This window comes from Macaca fascicularis, chromosome 18, assembly GCF_037993035.2.
Source record: "Macaca fascicularis isolate 582-1 chromosome 18, T2T-MFA8v1.1".
In the NCBI taxonomy this organism is placed as follows: Eukaryota; Metazoa; Chordata; class Mammalia; order Primates; family Cercopithecidae; genus Macaca; species Macaca fascicularis.
Window position 1 is genome coordinate 42,852,528 of NC_088392.1, and position 25,071 is coordinate 42,877,598.

General features: G+C 42.5%; 2 protein-coding genes across 45 annotated transcripts in view; one reads left to right on the forward strand and one right to left on the reverse strand.

Moving 5' to 3' along the window:
- The window catches only part of KATNAL2 (katanin catalytic subunit A1 like 2), a 167,000-nt gene extending 147,224 nt beyond the window's left edge, over window positions 1-19,776 (reverse strand). The window contains exon 1 of the mRNA XM_074022382.1: window positions 19,457-19,776. The gene's annotated coding sequence lies outside the window, so the exon portion shown is untranslated. The remainder of the gene's footprint in view (window positions 1-19,456) is intronic.
- An 84-nt stretch (window positions 19,777-19,860) lies between these two features.
- PIAS2 (protein inhibitor of activated STAT 2) overlaps window positions 19,861-25,071 on the forward strand; it is a 107,850-nt gene continuing 102,639 nt past the window's right edge. For 42 of the 44 annotated variants that reach the window (XR_012427090.1, XR_012427092.1, XR_012427089.1 and 39 more), the window contains exon 1: window positions 19,861-20,044. Coding sequence is in view for 5 of the 44 variants with exons in the window: in XM_045377712.3 (XP_045233647.1) it covers window positions 20,021-20,044 (24 nt within the window). In the remaining 39 variants the exon portion in view is untranslated. Of the gene's footprint in view, window positions 20,045-20,427; window positions 20,488-25,071 lie in introns of those variants that run through there. The other 2 variants (XM_005586768.4, XM_074022368.1) reach the window with 1 other exon arrangement.

Consider the following 25,071-nt stretch of genomic DNA (forward strand, 5'->3'; position numbering starts at 1 on the left):
TAGCTTTCAAACTTTTCTAAGCAAGAAGTATATTAAGAAATATATTTTAGCCAGGTGCGGTGGCTCACACCTGTAATCCCAGCAATTTAGAAGGCTGAGGCAGGAGGATCACTTCAGCCCAGGAATTTGAGATCAGCCAGGACAACAGTATGTTGTAGTTTTTGTCATACTACCCAACAGTATGTGTAGGGTTTGTCCCTGTCTCTACTAAAATTAAAAAAATCAGCCAGGCATGGTGGCACGCCTGTAGTCTCAGTTACTTGGAAGGCTGAGGTGGAAGGATCACTTGAGCGCCAGAGGACAAGGCTACAGTGAGCCGTGGTCATGCCGCTGCACTCCAGCCTGGGTGACACAGCAAGACCCTGTCTCAAAAACAAACAAACAAAAAGCAAAACAAAACAAAACAAAGCCAGGCAGGGTGGCTCACACCTATAATCTCAGCCCTTTGAGAGGCCAAGACAAGCAGATCACTTTAGGTCAAGAGTTTAAGACCAGCCTGGCCAACATGGTGAAACCTCATCTCTACTGGAAATACAAAAATTAACCAGGGGTGATGGCGCATGCCTGTATTACCTGCTACTCGGCAGGCTAAGGCAAGAGGATGTCTTGAACATGGGAGGCAGAGGTTGCGGTGAGCTGAGATCGCACCACTGTAGCCCAGCCTGGGTGACAGAGTGAGACTCTGTTTCAATTAAAAAAAAAAAAAAGTAAGACAATAAGAAATACATTTTACGGCTGGGCACGGTGGCTCATGCCTGTAATCCCAGCACTCTGGGAGGCTGAGGAAGGTAGACAGGCAGATCAAGAGGTCAGGAGTTCGAGACCATGCTGGCCGATATAGTGAAATCCCATCTCTACTAAAAATACAAAAATTAGCCAGGTGTGGTGGTATTAACCTGTAGTCCCAGCTACTCGGGAGGCTGAGGCAGAAGAATCACTTGAACCGGAGGTGCGGAGGTTGCAATGAGCCGAGATCATGACACTGCACTCCAGCCTGAGCAACAGAGCGAGACTCTGTCTCAAAAAAAAAAAAAAAAAAAAAAAGGAAATACATTTTACATGAGGACCTACGATAAAGGTATATAACAAATTGAACTCAAGTTTATTGAAATACTTACGCTTACTATTGTAATGCCCTTTGATATTCTCTGCTTCTCTTCTTTAAAATGCTCATTGTTATGTAATAATCCTCTAGTGTTCACAAACTGAAGTTTGAAAAACATAGTACTAGACTGAAAATTCCTTAAGGGCACTTTTTAAAAACTTACTATTTCATCATCCTTAGTATAGCTAATGGAGTCAGGAAATATTTATTGAACGAAAACCTGATTCTCTTTTTCACTCCTTATTCTGTAAGATTTCATTTTGAAGAAAGAAATTTGCTACAGAAATGTTTTCAAAGAGCTTCTTCCTCTGGCCATATCAAATAACTAGTACTGGACTAGATCTGCTACTCAAAACAACTAGAAAACTAGACCATTACACAACAAACTAAACAAGATAGAGAAATAGTTTTCACAAATAAGACAATAGGCATCACACAAATGAGATACAAGAAGGAAGAAAAAAAATTAAGGTGAGCCCTGCAATCATGGTAGATTTCTGTGTGGAAGTACTTTTTAGACTTTAGTATAGGAGGAAGGAACAAAAATAGAGCATGTTAGCTTCACTAAGTTGAGAGATAGAAGTTTGGGGATGCTGAATCAGGTTAAACTTGCAGGACAAATTGTTAACAGAAAGCAGTCCTGATACAGACCCCAAAAGAGGGTTCTTAAATCTTGCACAAGAAAACATTCAGGGTGACTCCATAAAGTGAAAGCAAGTTTATTAGGAAAGTAAAGGAATGGCTCCTCCATAGGCAAGGCAGCCCTGAGGGCTGCTGGTTGCCCATTTTTTTGGTTATTTATTGATTATATGCTAAACAAGGAGTGGATTATTCTTGCCTCCCCTTTTTAGACCATATAGGGTAACTTCCTAACATTGCCATGGCACTTGTAAACTGTCATGGTGCTGGTGGGAGTGTAGCAGTGAGGACGACCAGGGGTCACTCTCATTGCCATCTTTGTTTTGGTGGATTTTGGCCAGCTTCTCTACTGCAACCTGTTTTATCAGCAAGGTCTTTATGACCTGTATCTTGTGCTGACCTCCTATCTCATCCTGTGACTTAGAATGCCTTAACCCTCTGGTAATGCAGCCCAGTAGATCTCAGCCTCATTTTACCCAGCTCCTATTCAAGATTGAGTTGCTGTAGTTCAAATGCCTGACAAAATTACCGGAAAAGAATGAGTACACATAAAAAGACTTCTAGAAATTTGTATAGCAGTCTCCTTGGGTCTTTGGATGAACTTTAACTTGTGTGTGCAAAGGATGAGAGTCCATGAGACCATACACATCAAAAAACGTGGAAAGAACAACTTCCAGAGAGCTGAAAGTAGAAAAATTAGCATTACTCACACAGGCCTGAGAGAAATTCATAGTTGGAGTAGTCAGAGTACTATTCCAAACCCTTTTGACCAAACCCTGTCAAGGTTTAAAACGAGCCTCAAAAGGATAGAGTTGATCTGCAAGTAACTTATCTGCCTAACAAAAGAAAACCCAGCATTCTTTAAAGGAAGAAAACAAAATTTAGGTACTCAACAACACCTTATTCACAATATCCAACATCCAACAGTATCCAACCAATGAACAGGAGAAAAATAAATCATTAGAAACATATCCAGGAATTACAGAGGTGATAGAATAGCAGACAAGGACTTTAAAATAACTATTATTGTGGTCAAGAAAGGAAAACTATGAGCATAATGAGAGACATAGAAGATATTATAATGGAACAAAATTAACTTCTTTGTTTGAGACGGTGTCCTGCTCTGTCACCAGGCTGGAGTCTGGAGTGCAGTGGTGCAATCTCAGCTCACTGCAACCTCCACCTCCCGGGTTTAAGCGATTCCCCTGCCTCAGCCTCCCAAGTAGCTGGGATTACAGGCACACGCCACCTCACCACGTTGGCCAAGATGGTCTCAATCTCCTGACCTCGTGATCTGCCCGCCTTGGCCTCCCAGAGTGTTGGGATTACAGGTGTGAGCCACCGTGCCCGACCCAAAATGAACTTCTGAAATTAAAAATTTACTGGGTGAGCTTAATAGCAGATTAGAATTGCAGAAAAAGGATCAGTGAACTTGGTGATGTAACAGTAGAAACTATCCAAGATGAAATACATGGAGAACAAAAGGGTGTGTTAGATATGAGTTCTAAATTTCTTTTCAAAGAATATGTTAGTATGTTCAATTGTTTGCCTTCTACTTTTAAACTTAACTTCCTCGTAAAGCAGTGTTTTTCAATTACCTACTCCACCCTAACTCTTTCCGATTACTGGCTACCTGCTCTGCCCTGACTCCCGCCAAATGACTCACCCTGTCATTCTCTTTAAATTAGCCAATCGGAATTAGTTTAGCCTGTGCGGTCTAACCCAAGACAATAGGGGAAGGACACAGCAGCAGGGGTCACGTGGGTCTGGTATAAGAACCCCTTCCCCTCCCTTGTCCAAGTGTGCGCTCACCATTGCTCCACCTGTAAGGGTAGGCACTCTTCTATAGAAGTAACTTGACTTGCTGAGAATTAAAAAGAAAATTTTATATTCGAGTGCTATTCCTTTTGCCACACCAAAACTAGATGTGACAGCTGGAAAACAAAAATAAACAGAGTCTTTTTAGGGTAACATTAGGCATTCTAATGTGTGCAAAATTGACTCCAAAATGGAAGAAAGCAGAACTTTTTTTGAAGAAATTATTTACACACCTGTAGTCGCAACAACTCAATAGGAGTGAGATTTGTCTCAAAAAAAAAAAAAAAAAGAAAATTATACTATTTGGTGGATATGAAAATAGAGCTCAAGCCTATCATTTGTTTCCCAAGGCACATTATTTTTATTTTCATTTTTTGCTTTTCCTCCCCACCCTTCCCCACCTCCAAGGCACATTATTTTTTAAAGTATTGAAAAAATACAATCCAATTTTAGTTGGAGAAAACCAATTATTCCACTTATTATTTCTGTGACAGCAAGGATGTTTTGTAAGGTGATTTCTGAATGGGTGTTGTTGTTGTCATCGTTGTTGTTGTTGTTTTGAGATGGAATCTGGCTTTGTTGCTCAGGCTGGAGTGCAGTGGCACGATCTCGGCTCATGCAACCCCCACCTCCCGGGATCAAGCGATCCTCCTGCCTCAGTAGACCCCCCATTCCTACCCCTAGTAGCTGGGTTTACAGGTGCTTGCCACCACACCTGGCTAATTTTTGTATTTTTATTAGAGATGAGGTTTCGCCATGTTGGCCAGGCTGGTTTCAGACTCCTGACTTTTCAGGTGATCCACCTACCTTGCATCCCAAAATGCTGGAATTCTGAGTGTTTTTAAATAACTTTGTTTGTTTGTTTTTGGAGACAAGGTCTTGCTCTCTCAGGCTGGAGTACAGTAGCACCATCATAATAGCTCATTGCAGCCTGGAACTCCTGGGTTCAAGTGATCCTCCCACCTCAGCCTCCCAACTTTCTGGGACTATAGGAGCGTGCCACCATACACAGGTAATTTTAAAATTTTTTTGTAGAGCAGGAGTCCAGCTATGTTAGCCAGGCTGGTCTCAAACTCCTGGCCTCAAGTGATTGTCCCAACTCGGCCTCCCAAAATGCTGGGATTATGGCTAATCATAAGTTTTTTGTTTTATTAACTCTCTTCAAATCATACGTTAATTCATCAAACCCTTTCTCTCCTCGTCCCCTCCCTACCTTGGAATTCTGTATTCACAGCCTCATTTATGTCAAACTGTCTTCAGCAGAGCTTCTCTAGGCATGCAAGAATGAGAGGGAGTTTTCAAGAATGACAAGAAATGTGCCTGCCTAACTGCAAACCTTGTGATACTCAACTACAAGCCGTCTCTGAATATATATTGTTAAAAGTCCATTTTTAAATGTTTCTAAAAAATGTATCCTGTCATTCTTTAAACACTGTCAACTCTGTCAAAGAGAGAGAGAGCGTTTTAATCACACCGACATTCTGTGTTGGTATATATCCTCTCTGCCAAAGACTGTTGGAATGTAAGACTAAAGAGCTTTTATTGGATCTTATCCACAGATAGAGTGAAATCTGGTTTTTGCCCCATCACTGTGGTATTTTCTAATTTACCGTGAATGGTATCACAATGTTGGCCCTGTCTTCCCAATTTCATCTCCACTGCAGTCCTATTACCGGCCTTCCTGTAGCCCCACATAACAGTTCAGAGCTCTGCTCTGAAGTCATACAGGCCAGGGCTGGAATCTTGCCCCATCACTAACTCCTGATTTTAGGAAAGGTATTGGACCTGTTCAAACCTTGTTTCTTCATATGCAAAATGGGAACAGTAATAATCTCTCATAATGTGGTAGGGATTAAATGAGACAATGAGTGGAAAGGACTGCCTTACTCAAGTTTCCTTGATTTAGAGATTGTTTGCTTTTTTTGTTTTTAAGAGAATGAATAACCAACAAAACAAAGAGACTTAGCTCTGTTAGTTTTAAAAATGAAGGGGGTGTATTTCACTGGAAGGATAGCAGGGTAACCTATGTCATTAAGCCAAGGAAACATTGAGCAACAAGCTTCAGAAAGGGCAGAGACTAGTGTAGCTTCAGGGGCCTCAGCAGCTGTTCCCTTCACTCAAAAGTGTCCTGCCATTAGTATGACTCATCTTCAAACTTCTTTAGCCTACACATCAATCAGCTCAAACTTGCAAGGAAAAGAATGCTGTCTCTGGCTAATGGATGGACTTTTCTCAATCAGTGTTGCTTTCAAACCATATCAGTTGTGGCTAGCATGTAGGATCTCAGATATGAATAGGTCCGCAGGGCCTATAGGAAGGAAAATGAAGTTGATATGCACTCCAAAAAGTATGTGATTCCAGTGCTTGGAAATGCCTGGCACATGATGAATACTTTATGGGTTTTGGCTATTAGTGTTGTTACTGTTGATAGAATACCCTGTAATTTTCAGCCTCTATACATTTGATTCTGCCATATTTTACCACTGAGATGACATCCCTTCTCTTTTTGAATGAAAATAAATCTTTTTCCTTTTTTTTTTTTTTTTTTAACGGAGTCTCATTCTGCCACCCAGGCTGGAGTGCAGTGGCGCAATCTTGGCTCACTGCAACCTCTGCCTCCCGGGTTCAACAATTCTCCTGCCTCAGCCTCCCAAGGAGCTGGGAGTACAGGTGCGAGCCACCACACCGGGCTAATTTTTGTCTTTCTAGTAGAGACAAGGCTTCACCATGTTGGCCAGGATGGTTTTGATCTCCTGACCTTGTGATCCACCTGCCTCGGCCTCCCAAAGTGCTGGGATTACAGGCATGAGCCACCACGCCTGGCCTCATTTCTTCATTTGTTCTGAAAATACTTATTTCATACTTGATGTGAGTCAAACAATGTTCTTGGCAATGGGGATAGAGTAGAGAATAAAGTCCCTGCCTTCATGGAACTTATATGCTAGTAAAGGACTGGGGGTGCAGGAATTTATCATCCCCATAATACATGAATTAATATCATTTGAGGTAGTGACATATTCCATAAAGAAAGTCAAGCAGTTTGAGAGGACAGATAATGATACTGGAGGAAGGATAGTGATACTAAGTGAACCAGGGACAAAGGGAGTTGAAACAAGGGACTGCAAAATGTGATAAGGCATTTGATTCTTATTTTTAGAGTAATGTAAACCCATTGAAAGGTTGTGAATAGGAGGATGGTGAGATCTAATTTATATTTATAAAATATTATTCTGGATGCTATATGGAATGAGAAAGCAAGGAGATAAGATAGATAGGTACAGGCCGGGCGCGGTGGCTCACGCCTGTAATCCCAGCACTTTGGGAGGCCGAGACGGGTGGATCACGAGGTCAGGAGATCGAGACCATCCTGGCTAACACGGTGAAACCCCGTCTCTACTAAAAAATACAAAAAACTAGCCGGGTGAGGTGGCGGGCGCCTGTAGTCCCAGCTACTTGGGAGGCTGAGGCAGAAGAATGGCGTGAACCCGGGAGGCAGAGCTTGCAGTGAGCTGAGATCCGGCCACAGCACTCCAGCCTGGGCGACAGAGCGAGACTCCGTCTCAAAAAAAAAAAAAAAAAAAAAAAAAAAAAAAGATAGATAGGTACTGCAAGTTATCCAGGTCAAACGGTGGCAGCAGCAGTGGAAGTACTAAAGAATGATCAGAGTTAGGATATATTTTGTATCTATTTTGTTATAAAATATCTTAAGCATACAAGTGTAGAGAATAATACATTGGTATATTCACCTTCCAGGTCTATCAAATCCTAACATTTTGCCATATTTGCTTCAGATCTTTTCTTTTTTAAAGGAAGAAAACTGTGTAAGTATAGCGGAATCCCCAAAATAGCCTTTACAGATCCTACTCCCATCCCCCAGAGGTACCAGCTGTCCTGGTTTTGATAGTCACCATTCACATGTAAGGTTTTGAATTTTTATCACATATGTATATATCCATGAATATACAGCATTTAGGTTTTTTGAAAAATGTATATAAAGAGTAGATAACTTTTTCCAACTTGATCTTTTCATTTAACATTGTTTTTGAGATTGCCCATGCTTTTATATGTAGCTCTAGTTTATTCATTTTTTTCTTATTCTACACAAAGCATTTTTATAAATTTTTTGAGACAGAGTCTTGCTCTGTCACCCAGGAGTGCAGTGACACAAACATGGCTCACTGCAGCCTCAACTTTCCAGGCTCAAGTGATCCTCCCACCTCAGCCTCCCAATTACCTGGGACTACAGGTGTGCACCACCATGCACAGCTAATTTTTGTATGAAGCGGGGTCTCCCTATGTTGCCCCAGCTGGTTTCTAACTCTTGGGCTCAAGTGACCCTCCTGGCCTCGGCTTCCCAGAGTGCTAGGATTACAGGTGCAAGCCACCAAGTCTGGCCCACATAGCATTCTTTTGCAGGAATATATCACAGTATCTACTGTCACGTTGATGGACAAGTTATCATTTTTTCATGATTACGGTGACACAATAAATATCCTTGTACATGTCTCCTAGTGCACATGTACATGTATAGGAGTTTCTCTAGGTTAGTGCTTCCTAAACTTTTTCAGGTCATAGAGCTCAGAAATGATAAAATTTGTGTTACATTGGTAAGCTGGAGGGAATCTAGAAGCATCTATATATGCTGCTTGGTGAAAAAGATCACACAAACATTGATACATTATTATTAACTAAAGCCCATACTTTATTCAGATTTCTTTAGTTTGTACCTAGTGTTCTTTTCTGTTTCAGGATCCCAGCCAGAATACCATACAACATTTAGCTAATAAAAAATAAAAATAAATAGAAAATGATAAAAATAAAAATTTACAAAAACAAAAAACATTTAGCTATTATATCTCCTTAGTGTCCTCTAGGCTGTGACAGTTTCTCTGACTTTGTTTTTGATGACCTTTACACTTTTAGGAGTACTGGGCAGGTATTTTGCAGAATGCCTCTCAATTGAAATTTGTCTACGTTTTTCTCAAGAAAAACTGGGGTTATGTGATTTAGGAAGATCACAGAAGTAAAGTACCATTCTCATCAGACCATATCCGGAGTTCATACTCTTATAGTGGCTTCTCACACCTCATCAGAACCTGGAAAGTGATGAAAACTGCCTCAGGACAGCCTTTCTGATAGAGAGGTGAGTGAAAAACAGATTTTTAGCAGTTCCTCACAAACTTCCCACATTGGTTTATAGTCAATATTGTTTTACGGCATACCTAGTAATTTTTTTTTAGAAGAATTTTTGCTCTGTTGCCCAGGCTGGAGTGGAATGGCATGATCTCGTCTCACTGCACCTCTGCCTACGAGGTTCAAGCGAATCTCCTGCCTAAGCCTCCTGAGTAGCTGGGATTACAGGCACCCGCCACCACACCCAGCTAATTTTTAAAATATTTTTAGTAGAGATGGGGTTTCACCATGTTGGCCAGGCTGGTCTCAAACTCCTCACCTCAAGTGATCCACCCGTCTTGGCCTCCCAAAGTGCTGGGATTACAGGCATGACACCATGTCTGGCCCATAAATTTGGATACGTAGTATTTTCATCATCATTCAGGTAAACAGTTTTAAATTTTTCATTGTGATTTCTCTTTTGACCCCTAGATTATTTATTTATTTGAGATGGAATCTCACTGTGTTGCCCAAGCTGGTCTCAAACTTATGGGCTTAATTGATCTCCCTACCTAAGCCTCTTGAATAGCTAAGAATAAGGTGCATACCACCATGCCCAACACCCCTAGGTTATGTAGAAAAGTATTTCTTAATTTTTAAATATAAAAATTAAGATTTTCTGGTAATTATTCATTATTGATTTCTAGCTTAATTGTACACAGACCATACTCTGTATGATTTTGATTCTTTAAAATTTATGGGCACTTGCTCTATTGTCAGAGTATATTCAACTTTTACAAATAGTCCATGTGTGTTTGAAATAACACATTTGTGAACATTAATATATAAATTGGGTTACGTTTTTTAATCATGTTATTTCAAAAATCTATATCTTTAATGATGTTGCTTTTGGGGCTCAGTTACTGAGCTAGGTATGGTAAAATTTTCCACCATAGAAAAGTGGATTTTGTCTGTTTCTCATTGTGGTTCTGTATGATACACTGACGCCATGTTATTAGGTGCATACAAACTTGAAATTGTTATATTTTACTGGTAAATTTAAGTCACTCAAGGAAGAAGTATCAACTATGGCATCCTCAACAGATATTTATAGTACATTTATAGTTCCTCCTGGTCCAGAGGGTCTTTTTTTTTTTTTTTTTTTTTTTTTGAGACGGAATCTTGCTCTGTTGCTCAGGCTGGAGTGCAGTGGTGCGATCTTGGCTCACTGCAACCTCTGCCTCCCTGCTTCAAGCGATTCTCCTGCCTCAGCCTCCTGAGTAGCTGGGATGACAGACACACACCACCATGCCTGGCTAATTTTTATATTTTTAGTAGAGATGGGGTTTCACCATGTTGGTCAGGCTGGCCTCGAACTGCTGACTTCGTGATCCACCTGCCTCAGTCTCCCAAAGTGCTGAGATTACAGGTGTGAGCCACCGTGCCCGGCCTCTTTTTTTCCTTTTTCAATGTAAATTTATTTAAATACATAAAACTAGCCTGTTGCAGTGGCAAATGCCTGTAGTACGAGTTACTCTGGAGGCTGTGGCAGAAGTCTTGCTTGAGCCCAGGAGTTTGAGTCCAGCTTGGACAATATAGTCCATTTAGCCTTCGAAGGCTCCAGAAGATATATTTTTGCTGCCCCAAAGAGGTGGCGGCAGCTCTTTAAAATACTTGTGCTGGCTGGGCCACCTTGTCAGCAGCTTCCTCAGGAAAACATGGCTGCAGGGCTTATTTCCTTCTGGGCTTCCTGTGTCTTCATCTCTCCTCCTACGTGACAGGGAGTCAGTGGGTGTTGTGGCCCTAAGTAGTCTTGTAGCATGTATTCTGGTTACTAATGATCTTAAACTGTGTGCTATATGCTATTAAATCTACACACTGAGTTCTTAAACCTATTAATTCTAGAGTTTCTATTAGGTTATTTTTTTCAAGCATGCGCATGTGTCAGCATGCTCTCATTGCGATCTTTTTCTGGTTGCTCTGGTAGATTTCTTTTTGTTTGATATTTCTATTCTCACTCAAAATGTTTGTTTCCATGTATGGTCTGCTAACTTTTTACTAAATACTGGTCATTTTTTGAGCAAATTATTTATAAGTTATTTTGACATTTAGGCTGATGATACCTTCTTATGGAGATAATTTTTGTTTGTTTATGCCCAGTACCTATGGATTGCCAGTCTAGGACCAGTTTATTCAACATTCTGGGTTTCAGATTTCCTGATTGGTATAAAACCAGACTGCAATTTGTGAAAGTGCTGATTTACCTCTGATTTACTTTTACCCTATGGGGCCTCATATTAAATATGAAGCACGTTTATTAACCTCTTCATCTCCTATGGGCACTAGATTTAGATTTCTTTTTCTCTTGCCCCATAATCTTGCAAAAATCACAACTCACTTTATCAATTTTGCCTTTGCATTGGTAAATTCCTTCAGAAAAAATGCTTGGCTCAACTTCCTTGAATATCATAATCTAGATTTTGGCCAGATAATTCCTTATATTAGATATTTGCTTCTATTTTTTTTAAATCCAGCTTTTTTGGTCGTCCTCAGATGGTCGTCCTCAGATGGTGAGTTGGATCAAATTACCAAGTTATATAACATATATGTTAACATGAGATCATCCTTGCATTCCTGAGGTAACTTTGCAATTTATAAGTGAGATTTTAAAAACTACCTTGGCTTGGCGCAGTGGCTAACGCCTGTAATCCCAGCACTTTGGGAGGCCAAGGCGGACAGATCCCCTGAGGTCAGGAGTTCAAGACCAGCCTGGCCAACATGGTGAAACCTGGTCTCTACTGAAAATACAAAAATTAGTGGGTGTGGTGGCAGGCACTTGTAATCCCAGCTGCTTGAGAGGTTGAGGTAGAATTGCTTGAACCCGGGATGTGGAGGTTTCAGTGAGCTGAGATCATGCCACTCCAGCCTTGGCAACAGATACTCCATCTCAGAAAAAAAAAATAATAATAATAATTAAAAAATAAATAAATAAATAAATTAGCCAGGCATGGTGACATGCACCTGTAGTCTTAGCTACTTGGGAGGCTGAGGCAGAAGAATCGTTTGAACCCAGGAAGCAGAGGTTGCACTAAGCCAAGATCGCACCACTGCACTCCAGCCTGGGCAACAGAGTGAGATTCCATCTCAAAATAAATTAAAAAACAAATCAAAATAAAATAAACATTTTTAAAAAATAAATATAATTCAAAATTTAAAAAGGCAGGGTGTGGTGGCTCACACCTGTAATCCTAGCACTTCGGGAGGCCGAGGTGGGCGGATCACCTGAGGTCAGGAGTTCAAGACCAGCCTCGCCAACACGGTGAAACCCCCTACCTACTAAAAATACCAAAAATTAGCTGGGTGTGGTCGTGCATACCTGTGGTCAAAGCTACACAGGAGGCTGAGGCAGGAGAATCACTTGAACTCTTGCAGTGAGTCAAAATCATACCACTGCACTCCAGCCTGGGTAACAGAGCAAGACTTTGTCAAGAAAGAAAGAAAGAAAGAGAGAGAGAGAGAGGGAGAGAGGGAGGCAAGGGAGGGAGGGAGGGAGGAAGGAAGGGAGGGAGGAAGGAAGGGAGGGAGGGAGGGAGGGAGGGAATAAAGGTAGAATAAAAGAAATAAAGATAGCAGTAGAAAATAATTAAATGGAAAAAACAATAAAATAGAGAAAAACATAGTTAAAATGTTGCTCTTTGAAAGCAATTATAAAACAGACAAATCTCTAGCAAGAATTTTCAAGAAAAACATTAGAAGACAAGAACAAAATGTACATTTAGGAGCCCACCATAATTATAGATTCTGCAGAAATTTTAAAATAAAAGAATAGTTTCCTCCCAATAAATATGAGAACACAGAAGAAATGTATACAAACTACTAAAATAAATTTAAAAATGAAAGGGCTGGGCAAGGTGGCTCACACCTATAATTCCAGCACTTTAGGAGGCCAAGGAGGGTGGATTACCTGAGGTCAGGAGTTTGAGACCAGCCTGGCCAATGTGGTGAAACACTGTCTGTAATAAAAATACAAAAACTAATTGGGCATGGTGGTGCACGCCTGTATGCACCACCACTCAGGAGGCTGAGGCATGAGAATCACTTGAACCCAGGAGGCAGAGGTTGCGGTGAGCCGAGATCACGCCACTGCACTCTAGCTTGGGCAACAGAGCAAGACTCTGTCTCAAAAAAAAAAAAAAAAAAAAAAAGCATTCTTCACTCATTTCACAAGACTGTTATAACTTTGATGCTAGAACCAGGCAAAGGTAGTTTTTTTGTTTGTTTGTTTGTTTTGAGATGGAGTCTTGCTCTGTTGCCCAGGCTGGACTGCAATGGCACGATCTCAGCTCACTGCAACCTCTGTCTTCCAGGTTCAAGCGATTCTCCTGCCTCAGCCTCCTGAGTAACTGCGATTACAGGTACGTGCCACCATGTCCCGCTAATTTTTGCGTTTTTAGTAGAGACAGGCTTTCACCCTGTTGGCCAGGCTGGTCTCGAACTCCTGACCTCAGGAGATCTGCCCGCCTCAGCCTCCCATAACGCTGGGATTACAGATGTGAGCCATTGTACCTGGCCTGCTTTTCTTTTTCTAACTTCATTCACCGGACATAACTTTCCTCTAAAAGCAGATTTATCTTCATCCTACTAGTGTATGTTATGAATCTACGTCAAAAAGGTATCTTGAAGAAGGTTCTGTTCTGGAATCTAGGTCATTTAACTCATAGTCTATAAATTTTAATAGTAGTGACAAATTATGAGAATAGAAGATATTTGAAACTGAAAACATAAGTGATATGTAAAAAGAGGCATATAGAGATAATTTGGCAAAATAGAAAGAAGACAAAAGAGTTCTATCATGAAATCAAGAAGAGGCATTTCAAAGAAAGGCTGATATTCAATATTATCAAATAATTTCAAGGTTAAAGAAAATGTTAAGCAAAAATATATTTGATCATTGAAAAGTTATTAACCACATACATTGCTGGTGAGAATATGAAAAGTTGGATAAATATTTGACAGTTTAGTAAAAAGTCAAGGACCAGGTGCGGTGACTCCTGCCTGTAATCCCAGCACTTTGGGGGTCGACAAGGGCAGATCACCTGAGGTCAGGAGTTTGAGACCAGCCTGGCCAACATGGTGAAACACTGTCTCTATTAAAACTACAAAAATTAGCCGGGCGTGGTGGCATGCACCTGTAATCCGACCTACTCGGGAGACTGAGACAGGAGAATCACTCAAACCTGGGAGGCGGAGGTTGCAATAAGCTGAGATCGCATCACTGTACTCTAGCCTGGGTGATAAGACTGAAACTCTAAAAAGTTAAACATACATCTTCTCTATGTTCCAGCAATTCCATTCTTAAATATTTATTTTAGAGAAATACAATCATTTATCTATAAAATGTGCCGTATAAGAAAGTTGATAGCATTTATTTACAATAATCAAAACCTGGAAACAACATAAATGCCCATCAACAAGAGAAAGGATAAGTTGGGGTCTACTCATACAATGGACTACCACTTAGCAATAAAAAGAAATGAATTGTGGCCAAGTGTGATAGCCCACGCCTATAATCCCAGCACTTGGGGAGGCTGAGGCAGGTGGATCACCTGAGGCCAGGATTTTGAGACCAGCCTGGCCAACATGGTGAAACTACATCTCTACTAAAAATACAACAATTAGCTGGGCATGGTGGCACACACCTGTAAGCCCAGCTACTTGGGAGGCTGAGGCAGGAGAATCGCTTGAACCCGGAAGGTGGAGGTTGCAGTGAGCTGAGGTCACGCCATTGCACTCCAGCCTGGGCAACAGAGTGAGACTCTGTCTCAAAAAAAAAAAAAAGAATTGAAATATACAACATGTCAACCTCATATAATTTATGCTGAATTTAAAAAGCCAAGCAGAAGAGCATACACTGTATGATTCCACTTATATGTAATGTTAAAATATAAAAAACTAAATTTTAGTATTAGAAATCTGATCAAGGCCGGGCACAGTGTCTCACGCCTGTAATCCCAGCACTTTGGGAGGCTGAGGTGGGTGAATCACAAGGTCAGGAGTTCGAGACCAGCCTGGCCAACATGGTGAAACCCCGTGCCTACTGAAAGTACAAAAAAAATTAGCCAGGCGTGGTGGCACATGCCTGTAATCTCAGCTACTCGGGAGGCTGAGGCAGAAGAATTGCTTGAACCGAGGAGGTGGAGGTTGCAGTGAGCTGAGATTGTGCCATTGCACTCCAGCCTGGGCAACAGAGTGAGACTCCATCTCAAAAAAAAAAAAAAAAAAGAAAGAAATCAGATCAAAAGTTGTTTCTGGTGGGAGGTTTGACTGGGAAGGGGGAATAGGGATCTTTCTGGGGATTGATGAAAATGTTCTGTATCTTGATAAGAATTTTTTTATATGGATTGAAGTGTTTACTTCAGACATAAGGATTTAACTATACGTAAATTATAAATTTTATACAGGTGACCATTCTGCTATGCTTTCGAAGTTTATGTTTCAACTTTTTATTATTTATTTATTTTTGAGATGGAGTTTCACTTTTCTTGCCCACGCTGGAATGCAATGGCGTGATCTCCACTCATTGCAACCTCTGCCTCCTGAGTTCAAGCGATTCTCCTGCTTCAGCCTCCCAAGTTGCTAGGATTACAGGCATGTGCTACCACACCTGGTTCATTTTGTTTCTTTAGTAGAGATGGGGTTTCACCATGCTGATCAGGCCGGTCTCAAACTCCTGACCTCGGGTGATCCACCCACCTCAGCTTCCCAAAGTGCTGGGAATATAGGCGTGAGCCACCATGCCCAGCCTCAACTTTTTATTTTTTAATTATTATTATTATTTTTTTAAAGGCTAGTCAAGTGATGCAGTGAAAGTGGAGAAGAAACAAATTTGTGATTAAGGTTTTCAGAATAAAAAGTTGAGGCCGGGAGCGGAGGCTCACACCAGTAATCCTAACACTTTGGGAGGCCAAGGTAGGAGGATCACTTAAATCCAGGAGTTTGAAACAGCCTGGGCAACATGGTGAAACCCTGTCTCTACAAAAGATACAAAAATTAGCCAGGGGTAGTGGTGTGCCCATGGTCCTAGCTACTTGGGAGGCTGAGGTAGGAAGATTGTTTGGGCTGGGAGGTGAAGGTTGCAGTGAGCTGTGATCATGCCACTGAACTCTACTAGCCTGGGCAACACAGTGAGACCCTGTCTCAAAAAAAAAAAAAAAAAAAAAGGCGAGGAAAAAAATTTTTTTAAATTCCTTGTTCACTTTCCTTGGTATTAGTTTTGGTAAAGTCTAAGACTAAGACAGTATTGGCAAAGTGTATAGGAGTTAGATAATGTGATATAAATAGATATATGCTTAGCAAAAGAAGAAAAGTGGCTTGGAAAACATCTGGGAGGCCTGAGCACTGTCACAGGGAGAGAGGAAGTAATCAGTTGGAAGGAAAAGAAAGGTATTAAAATTGGTAAAGATATTAAAATTGGTAATGGGTTCAGAGACAGGATGCGAAAGGATTAAGAAGACAGGTGCTTGGAACTAAACTCAATGTTACAAGGTTGGTCCAACCAGGTTGGAATACTCTTTGCTAAAATTACTAGGATATATCATATGGTTCTTAATTATGTTTCTTAATGAAGTGCTGTTTTTGGGGGGGTTATGTGTTTATCAGCTGTTTAGATTCAAAATCAGCTTAGTCAGCTGTTTAGATACAAAAAATTTACCATCTTTCACTTTATGAGTTTACAAAGTACACTCATATACCTGATCTATCAGGTATATGAGTTCATAAAGAGCACTAAAACATTTTTCATTGGGAATGTAATAAAGAAAAAAGATATATTTAATAGAATTCCTCTGGTAGAAGAGTTCAGCATGTGGCTGGAACTGGTACTTTGATATGTGGCCTTTTGTGAGTGATTACTGCACCTCCCTCCTTCTCCACTCCCCTCTAAGGGTATACAACATTACCACGTTATAAGGAAGTTGGATTCAAGTAAGTGCAGGGATTTCTTTTTAATGAGGATATATAAAGCTAGACCAGAGCAGAAATAATCACAACAGTGAAGAGAGACATGCCTTTTCTACCCTTTACCACTCAGCCATTCCTTTGAACATATATTGAATGATTATTAGGGAGTATAGATTAGAAAAAATGCCAAATTAATAATCTGGTCTGGTAAGACAAAGTAGCACCCTATTTCAGAATTATTTCCATTGCAACTAATAGAAATCTCAAGTCAAACAACCTAAAACCTTACAAGAAAGGCATTGGCTTAAGAAAACTGGCCAGTACAGAGGAAGGGTGAGTATCAAAGTCAATGCTGAGATTTTGTGTGTGTGATCTTTCTGCTCACAAGAAGGGTTGGTTCTCAGGTTGGCTCTTCACTGTAGCAAAATGGCGAGTGTTCCACATGCCAGAAAGTCTTATCTTTAATCAGTGAATAAATGTCCTAGGCTTCCCTCTGATTGGCCTACCTTAGGGCATGGGTCCACACTTGATCTACTTGGCAAAGCCTATAAATGCTCAGTACTAATTAGATTTATATGCCCAGGTGTGATCTAATACTGTGGCCAGAATGACTTTAACAGTCCTTAATGGCTCAGGCCAGTCTAAGGCAGCACCTAGAACTCTTTGCAGTCAAACCTACCCAACCCACCCAGGAGCTGCTACACATTGAGGAAGGGGCAGAATGAATGCTGAGAAGCAACTACAACGAACACTGAAGGTAAGTTTCAGTGGGGCTTTGCTTTGCTTCTCTTACTGTTTTGTGTTTATGTTGGTCCCCTTTCCGGGTGTAAGCTCCTCCGTGGCAGGGCCGTATTGTACTCTATTCATCTATTCCCTGAAAACTCCTTGCACAGTGACATTCACTTAATGTCTACTAAACAATGTTAAATTCTACTGAGGTGTAAATCAAGGTCTACGACGAATAAATCAAGAGTAAGAATAAGCCAAGCTAAGCTCACAAAGTTAATGGTGGACAGATTTAGAACCTGGACATCGTTCATTCCTTCCTTTATTCATTAAACAAATACAAGGCCAACTATTTGTTAGGCATTTATCAGCCATTATAGTCTAGTGGGTTTACAATTTTTTAATAAAAAATTTTAAAACAATTATTTATCTTTATTTTTTGAGACAAAGTTTCACTCTTGTTGCCCAGGCTGGAGAGCAATGGCGCCATCTCAGCTAACTGCAACCTCCGCCTCCTGGGTTCAAGCAATTCTCTCGTCTCAACCTCCCGAGTAGCTGGGATTATAGGCATGTGCCACCACACCCGGCTAATTTTTTTTTTTTTGAGATGGAGTTTCACTCTTGTTGTCCAGGCCGGAGTGCAATGGCGCTATCTCCGCTCCCTGCAACCTGTGCCTCCCGGGTTGAAGCAATTCTCCTGCCTTAGCCTCCTGAGTAGCTGGATCACAGGCAAGCACCACTACGCCTGGCTAATTTTGTATTTTTAGTGGAGATCGGGTTTCTCCATGTTGGTCAGGTTGGTCTCCAACTCCTGACCTCAGGTGATCCGCCCGCCTCGGCCTCCCAAAGTGCTGGAATTTCGGGCGAGCCACGGCTCCTGGCCTAATTTTTGCATTTTTAGTAGAGACGGGGGTTTCACCATGTTGGCCAGGCTGGTCTCGAACTCCTGACCTCAAGTGATCCACCTGCCTCGGCTTCCTAAACTGCTGGGATTACAGGCATGAGCCACTGCACCCAGCCAAAACAATATGTGTGTGTATATATACACACATATGTATATCAAATAAACAATCACACAAATACCTACATAATTACCATGGAGACATCTCAGGAAGAAGTAGTTCAGGTTCCTAGGAGAGGTCATAACAGGGGACTCTGAATTAAAATGTGGGATGTGAGTGAGGATGGTCTTCCTGAGGAAGTGGCACTTAAAGTGAAACCTGAAGGATGAACAGGAGTTAGGAACAAAGAGAGTGGGAAATTATTCTTGTTCAAGAATCAACATTTAGAGGCCTTAAAACTTAACGGGAGGCCAGGTGCGGTGGCTCACGCCTGTAATTCGAGCACTTTGGGAGGCCAAGGCGGGTGGATCACCTGAGGTCGGGAGTTCGAGACCAGCCTGACTAACAAGGAGAAACCCCATTTCTACCAAAAGTACAATCCCAGCTATTCGGGAGGCTGAGGTAGGAGAATCGCTTGAACCCGGGAGGCAGACATTGCGCCAAGATCGTGCCATTGCACTCCAGCCTGGGCAATAAGAGCAAAATTCCGTCTCAAAAAAACAAAACCAACTTGCGGGGTGCGGGGGCAGGGGAGTGGAAGGAAGACCTGGAAGTGCAGTGCGGATGAAATGAGGGGTAGTGGGAAGAGGCAGTAGGTAGGAAGCTGATTAAATAGGGCCTTAAAAGTTACATTGTTTTAAAGACCTTTCGTGGGTGGGTTCTACCCAATTCTTCAAGGAAATTGAACCCTGGACACCATCCAGCGATTTTTCTGACAGTCTTGAATCAGCATCTTCCTTCATCCTTTATCAGCACATTACGTGGGGCGGGGGGAGGGCATCAAGCTTCTATCTACTTACTCTGCCTTGGTGTTTGACTCCTTCCTAGCTATCAGATTTCCCTGACTTTTTAGCATGGCCCTTCTGAGCGCTCTTATTTCACTTCTCCTCCAACCCTAACTCTCCCAACTCTGCAGTCCGTGACCTTCAGGTGCCCTTGAAAGTCAGAAAAACTCGGCAAGGTTGGTACTTGGAGGACATTAGCAATTCAAAAAGGTGTCACACAACCTCACCATTAGATGGGAACAATAGCTTACCCATATTTAGATAATTCCGCCACAACTACTCTGGGGGATGGTTTTATTTGAGGCGGCTTTTCCGTCCATAGCTACCGCGTGAAGGGCAACGTAAGAATCTTCCCGAATGCTCCTGACACGCGTCCCGGCCGCCTCTTCTTCCTACCCGCCACTTCCCCAGGCCAGGCCCGCGGATAACGCCTCAGTTGCGACCCAGCTCTAGGCAAGTCCGCAGGGGCCTCCGCCGGGGACGAAAGGCACGACGCGGGGCCAGGCCGCTGGGTAGCACGCCGGGGTAGCTGCGGGCGGGCGCCGTCGCCGGGCGGACGGAAGGCGCGGGCGGAAGGCGGTCGCGCGGGTGGGCAGGGGGCACCGCTGGGGGCGGGGCTTCGGCGCGTCGGGGGCGGGGCTCCCGCGCCGTTCACGTGACGGGCCCGGCGGTAGCGGCGGCGGCCGCGGCGTCTTAAGCGGCGCCCAGTGCAGGATGGTGCTGGAGGCGGCGGCGGCCGTGGTGGCGGCGGCGTCGTTGGAGGCAGCGGGAGTGGGTGCGGCGGCAGCGGCGGCGGCGCCCGCGGGTGGTATAAAATGGCGGATTTCGAAGAGTTGAGGGTAAGCGGGGGCGCGGGAGTGGAGAGCGGAGGCCGCGGGGGAGGGGATGGGAGAGGAGGTGGGGAAACCGCAACGTCGCTGGCCGCAGCCTGCTCGTGCCTCCGGGGCCGGTTGGCGGAGCCCTGAGCCCCGGCCCGCGGACGAACGGGCGCCGAGCGCGCGGGGGAGGGGAGCGGTCCGGCGGAGGGCACGCGGGCGGTGCGGGGGCGGCGGGCCTGGGCCGCGGCGAGCCGGCCCCTGAGTGCTGCCGGTGGTCCGCACACCTGGCGCGGGGGGCCGGGGAGCCCTCCGGGAGGGTCACATGGGGACCCGACATCCCCGTTAGCAGTGAGGGCCGAGGTGGGAAGCAACGTTTGATCTCCCACCTTCACCGGGGTGTACGTGTCTGTGGCGATTCGCAAGTCTGCATGCTACTCAGTTGGTGGAGGACTGTTTTCTGAAAGGTAAAGTTGCGTTTAGGAATCTCTCTTCTTATGGCTGATGCTACTGTTTAGTCAGGTCTGTCACGAGAAAAGGCCCCTTCTCCCACCCATGCCTCCTAACATCTTCGAGAGGAGCCTGGTGTTTGAGGAATCCTGCCTTCAATAATCGGCCTTAAACCTCGATGTTTTCTTAGTGCTGTAGCAAGAAATCTGCAAAGTCTGTGTTGTGAGGTTTGTGCACCCCTTTTACTCTTGAGGAAATATTTTTTTCTTCTTAGCCTTAAAACAAAATAACTTTATTGTTGATACCTTTGTATAGCAGAGGTTTGGAATAGGGCTGTGACGGGGGTAGAACAGAAAAGACTTCCCCCCCAGACTGATAACCTTCAAAGTCCTTAACTAAAACAAAACTAAGTGTGACGAATGGGATGGATTTATTTTGTGTGTATCGCTGAATTACTGGCGACATTAAATGAGATGTTTACAGACGGAAACCCTGATTTTTCTTTTTTTAAATGTATTTTACAGTAGAGATGAGTGTAAACTTGAAATTAAATTTACTGCAACTCGTTTGTGTAACACTTATGATGTTACGATTTCTTTTTCAAATAAGGAAGAGGAATCCGGTAAAAGGTTCAGTTTTGTATATTTATTGTGTTCCGCAAGGGATGGGATGGGGGAAGGATGTTGGCTGGTTACCTGCTTAGTGGACATGAGCAAAAGAATGTATGTTCTGCTGTAAACAGAGATTGTTGGAGTTTGCACAGTGCCTGCCATATTCCCTCCTATTTCAAAAATAATTATTAAGTTCCCAGTAAACACATATTAATACATGTTATGCCCCGTAGTAGTTTATGCAGAGAACCATGTTTAGGTAAAGAGTGTTCATACTTGGTAAGTGTAAGGGTTTTAGTGGCTCAGAGCCCCAGCTGTAGAGCTTTTAACACCTGTGGAGCTTTTGAAACAAGGAACCCTGAACCTCACCTCTGTAAATTCATGCGTTAGATTTAGGATGGGTTGAGAAGACTGAACTCTGAAGTTATATTTATTTTTACCTGCCATCTAGTTTTAATTTTTGTGTAGTAACAGATGTATACAAGTTTTCTAAGTTTTTTTTTCGTTGTTAATGAAAACTTTCCAGTATTTTTGTTAGACTTTTGTGAATGTTATTGGCCAAAGCTTAATGTAAAGCAGATAATTTACTCGCTCTTATAGGAGCAGAGTAAAAGCAGTCAGTGCTCAGATTGGAGTGCAACTAGCAACTGGAAAGTGGTAGAAACCAAAGAAGCCTTTTTTCTCTTCCTTTCTGTCTTCCTCTCTTTTGTTTTGTGGATCAGCATCATCCTCTCTTCCTGTAAATCAGCTGTCTTTACTTCTTGCATTTGTTAGAAGATGGCCCCTCTCCCACAATTCATATGAAGTGCCCAACAGACTAACGGGAGAATTTTCAGGGGAGGGAGGGGTACAGACTGGGCACGTGCAGTAAGCATCATCTGCTTTTCTTTGCCTTAACTGCTCTGTGCAGACCCATGTTACCCTACACTTGAATATGAACTGTATCCCGCCCCTACATCCCATTACAGACCATAATGATGATGATGGTATATACCCATTTTAATACAGTGGTTATTCCATGCCTGGTTTTGGTCTAAGCATTTTTTCTATACTTAATTCTCACAATTTTTTGAAGAAAACGAAGCACAGAGAGGTTAACCTGACCTAAATCACACAGCTTGAGACTTGAAAAGCTGAGATTTTTAATCTTAGACATGTAGCTTTAGAGTCTGGGCTTTTCAGAGCCTGAGCTACACTGCTTTGTTCTGGTACCTTGGGGTCTAGGTGGAGCTTCTAGCCATCATCCTGTGATTGATCCTAAATTAAATGATTGGTAACATCCTTCTTGTGTGACGTTATAATAAAGGAAGAAAAACAGACTGAAAAACTGAATAGAAAGAAAAGGGGAAGAAATCTTGGATTCTCAAAATGATGGTCCTTGGTTCAAAATATATTGTGATGGTCAGAGTGATGGTCAAGTAAATTATAGGACCAGGAAAAATTATGGGCATTAGTTTGTTGGCTAACTTCTTGGCAGTAGAGAAATTGGTCAGCCGATCTGGATGCCACATACTTGGCTGCTGATAAGCCACAGAGAAGATTTCCATTACCCTTCCAAAACCACTCATTTTGGACAAGTATAATCAGAGCAGTTCACATCCTGGCTAGTGCTGCATCTATACTGGAGGTAGGAAATTTTGGGAAAGGTCATCCTCAGTGTGGTTTGGTGACCCTTGTGCCTTTGCTTTTTAGACTTGTATGTGTGTGTGTGGCAGGGGTGGGGGTGCGTTGGTTATTAGATGAGGCAACTGTTAAGGGGTTGCCTGACCATTTCAGTTTTGGAGACTGCTATGTGAGCCGGTACCAGAGATCTTGGCTGGTCATAGCAGAATATGGCAGCTCTATACCTTGTTGCCTTTCAGTCCAGGTGACCAGAATACCAGCCTACCTCTCTTCCAGTTCTTCTGGGAGAGAGAATCTGATTGGCTGAGTTTAGGTCAAGCTCTACTTCTGTTCTAATCATCTATAGCCAAGGACTTAGAGTCAAAGCACATAAACCTAATCAACAGATTATCCTGATGGATTGAAGGAAAGGAAGTGGGGAAGTTCTCTGAAAAGGGAAAATATGGCCTGTGTACTTAAAGATGATTACAATAATGTGTTATATATTAGAAGCTTTCAAGGTACCAGAGAAGAAATTACTCAATTCGGCCGGGCGCGGTGGCTCTTGCCTGTAATCCCAGCACTTTTGGAGGCCGAGGCAGGCGGATCACGAGGTCAGGAGATCAAGACCATCCTGGCCAACATGGTGAAACCCGTTTCTACTAAAAATACAAAAAATTAGCCGGGTGGGGTGGCGGGTGCCTGTAGTCCCACCTACTCGGGAGGCTGAGGCAGGAGAACGACATAAACCGGGTAGGTGGAACTTGCAATGAGCGGAGATTGCACCACTGCACTCCAGCCTGGGCGACAGCAAGACTCCGTCTCAAAAAAAAAAAAAAAAAAATTAGTTCGCCAGTTGCTTATTTATGGCGTCTATGTTGTTAGGAGTTGAAGGAGTGATTAGTTTGTGAATGAACAGATTTTGAATTAATGAGTTGTGAATTAATATGGGACAAGATCATAAGATTTGAGGCCTGAACTTCTGTCACTGCCGCCTTGCTTCCTCAAAAATGGTCTGGAGGGCAGGGCGTGGTAGCTCACACCTGTAATTTCAGCGCTTTGGGAGGCAGGATGATGGCTTGAGGCCAGGAGTTCTGGGTTACAGCTAGGTCTGATCCTGCCTCTGCACTCCAGCCTCAGCGACAGAGGGAGACCCTGTCTCAAACAAGTCTGTAAAAGAGCTAAGCACAGGGATGGAGGAGAGCAGGAGTTGAGTTTCTGGAATCACTTACCTCTTCTTTAACCAGAGCAGCTTTTTCTTTACCCTTATATTTCCCTTCCAGTTGCATATTTCCAACACTGTGATCTGCTGTTGGCAGTCATTCACAAAAAGGTCCCTGCTACACTTTAACCTGGTTAATCTACTTTCCCTACTTATCATCACTCAGTGGGGAGGAGGGGGATCTATTGTAGTGAATTTTTTTTTTAAAGGATCTCCCTTCTGTATTCTTCATCCCCTTCTTTTCATGCATTGAGAATTTATTCTGTGTGTGTCTCAGAATGAGAGTGAATGTGCATGTGAGAATCTAGTTGTGCATTTGGCCTGAGAGCCAGCGATAACTTTATCAATAGATACTGGGTAAACCAGAGCATTTACCAAACTGGGTAAATTTTTTTGTGTCATAATTTGAAGATCAGATTTGGGTCTTTCATGCTAAGAAGCTTAAGTAATTCTGTAACAGAAGGTTTTCTGTCTAGAAGGCTTAAATGTTTGGTTTTCTTACACCTACCAGGAGCCACCATCCTGATAACTTCAAGTGCTGTTAGGATGCAGAGGGAGAATGGGAAGTTAATGGGGGATTTGAGGTTAGAGGTCCTCATCATACTCCTCTCCCCATTTATTGGGCAGGGATATAAACTAGTAGATATGATAGATATAACATAATCTTCCATATGATTCAAAGCTATTATGGGACGCAACTAAAATTTCCAAGGCTTCCCCTGAGATCATGTCAATGAAAGCACGTTCGAAACAAAATATATTTAATTTAAAGTGAAATAGGCTGGGCACAGTGGCTCAAGGCTGTAATCCCAGCATTTGGGGAGGCTGAGGCGGGTGGATCACCTGATGTCACATTTTTTATTCTCTCATTTCCATTTCTCATGTTTTTTAAATGAAAGCAATATTTGTGCAGACAGTACTGAAAAAATTCAAAATAGTGAAGGTCTTCCCTTTTCCATTAAGTTCCACTCCTGTTATGCTTTTAATCATTTTTTGTTTGTTTTTAGGATTTTATTGTTGTTGTTCCAAAAGTCTAAAAATATTATACCATGCCTTTCTCACTATATTTTTTTCAGCTCAAAAAAAATGTTTCTTAACTCTTTGGTAGATAAGAAATTTAGGTCATTTTTCCACCTGTCCTAGACTTTGATTTCTACCAGTTACAT